Raw genomic sequence first — 2,433 nt, 5'->3', positions numbered from 1 at the left:
CTTTTGTCGATCAAAGACTCAAGAAATGGCGTAATGGGAAGATGAAAAAGCCTCGAGATTTTCTTGACATGTTTATATTGGCCAAAGACACCAATGGGAAGCCTGCTCTGTCGGACGAAGAGATCAAAGCACAAGTGACGGTATGTATATTTATACACATAATTATATAATTAACAGTATAGGGTTCTCAATTTTATAACTAATTTTTTTCGACTTTTAGCCATAATCTATTTTTCACATGATAATATATAACTGTAACGTGTTTACAAGCGCGTAGCATATTCGTCATCGAATCCAATTGGACTCATGTTACCTCGGTAAATCATAGTGGAGGTTCTATATAATGCTATGAACAAAAAAAGATTAACCAAAAAGAAGAAAAAACATTTAAAGAAAAAACAAAATTAAAATAAATATATTTCAAGATTATATGAATGAACAATTTACAATCTTTTAGACTTTTAATAAATCTCAAAATTTGATATTCATTTTCTTTAGAGTTTGGACAGAATATTTTTACTGATGCACTAAATTTAAGTCACTCGAGATTTAAAAAAGATGGCTCTAAAATTTTCCATTAGCATTAGCAAATTTTTTAATTTCGTTTTTACAAAAATCTATAAGTCGATGATCTTAACGTTTGGTGGTTAATTATTTGTTGGATTGTGGAGGAACTAATGTTGGCCACGGTTGATAATCCGTCAAACGCGGTGGAGTGGGCCATGGCGGAGATGACTAACCAGCCGAGCATCATGCAAAAAGCCGTGGAGGAGATCGATAGAGTAGTTGGAAAATACCGTTTTGTCCTTGAATCCGACATCCCAAATCTCAACTACGTCAAGGCTTGTGTGAAAGAAGCGTTCAGGCTACACCCTGTGGCGCCGTTCAACCTTCCTCACATGTCCACCACTGATGCAGTGGTGGACGGTTACTTCATTCCAAAGGGAAGGCACGTTCTGATCAGTCGGTTAGGGATCGGGAGAAACTCTAACGTATGGGACAAGCCACTTAAGTTCGACCCCCAACGACATATGTGCAATAATAAAACCGTGGAGCTAAGCGATCCAGATCTCAACCTAAACTCGTTTAGCGCGGGACGAAGAGGTTCGAACATTGGATCAGCCATGACGTACATGCTGCTGGCCCGGTTGATTCAAGGGTTCATGTGGTCATCAGTTTCTGGTGAGGGTAAAATCGATATTTTGGAAAGCAAAAGTGACCTTTTCATGGCGAAACCTTTGCATGCCATTGCAACACCTCGTCTGGCTCCACGAATATACTTAACCTAACTGAGAAAGCAAACATTGGTAAAATCGTACACAAATACTGTAAGAATTTTATGTACATATTTGTTGCTAATTAATAAGATGGATTATATCACTATCATTGGTATATTTAGTTCCTAATTTAGTCAAAACTTTCTCAGTTAGTTTCTGCAACGGATATACATTGCTAAATTCATATATCAATTAAATTTCAAATATGATTTTTTTTAAACACATAAATATGATTTTTTTAATATTAAAATCTTAAGAGCACCATTAACGTTGAGGGTTTCTTAATTTTTTTTCTTTTATTTTTGTTTTAAAAAAAATTATAAGTGAACCAATCGCGGTCGGTGAGACCTACAAACAGTGCAAAAACACCTCCAAAATCGATCCTAGTTTGATATGTTTTGTGATCGGTTTTTGCAAAATTTACGGCCCACCATTAAGAAACCCTCTTGCCCCTTTAATTATGCTCTAAACTACTGGTACTCCTTGATTTGAAAATTCAACTAATTGGAGGAAGAGCCCTTTAAAATTTCATATAGCAATCAAATTTCTCCATAGTGTTTAGGCGAATATATAATAAATGTCTCCCCAAGCAAACAAACATTATTAAGTGGTGGTAGTTGTTTAGTGATTCCCACTTGCTGGAAGAGTATCTTCTAGGGACAGGTCCAACATCAATTGATCTAATATTTTTTTTGATTTGGCTGGTTAAAATGATCTCACGGCTTAGATCTATTAGAAAATTTGGTGAAACTCTATTCGATAGCTAACATGTAGTACAATTAGTACAAATGCATGAGTTGTTGCCAAACCGCTATTGCTTTTCTTCCAGTATTTAAAGTACATTTCACTTCCACATATTACAACACGATCGTGTCGTTACCGTTTCTTGGCAACAATGCTCGACTCCACATCATTGCTCGCGTTTCTTTTAGGGTTTCTCATCGTTGCACTAACGACGAAGAAGCGTAAAGAGCCAAAGAAAAATGTGTTAATGACCTCCTACACAAGAAACATCCTTCTCCCTCCCGGTCCAAAACCTTGGCCTCTAATCGGAAACCTGCCAGAGATACTATGGAGGAAGAAACCGGTGTTCCGGTGGATACATGCCATCATGGAAGAACTCAATACCGATATTGCTTGTATCCCTCTAGCAAAT

The 2,433-nt window shown here is 36.8% G+C and overlaps 1 protein-coding gene across 1 annotated transcript; it reads left to right on the top strand.

The window, feature by feature from the left end:
- Positions 1-5: 5 nt before the first annotated feature.
- On the top strand, positions 6-1,289 carry LOC106321615 (phenylalanine N-monooxygenase-like; the record flags this gene model as incomplete). The annotated part of the gene is made up of 3 exons (XM_013759858.1): positions 6-140; positions 672-1,033; positions 1,103-1,289. Coding segments are annotated over 3 exons (684 nt in total), but the record flags the coding sequence as incomplete, so codon positions are not given.
- Positions 1,290-2,433: the final 1,144 nt, after the last annotated feature.

Source organism: Brassica oleracea, unplaced genomic scaffold (genome assembly GCF_000695525.1).
Source record: "Brassica oleracea var. oleracea cultivar TO1000 unplaced genomic scaffold, BOL UnpScaffold02165, whole genome shotgun sequence".
In the NCBI taxonomy this organism is placed as follows: domain Eukaryota; kingdom Viridiplantae; phylum Streptophyta; class Magnoliopsida; order Brassicales; family Brassicaceae; genus Brassica; species Brassica oleracea.
The sequence above is the reverse complement of the archived record's forward strand: the minus strand, read 5'-3'. Positions and strand labels throughout refer to the sequence as shown.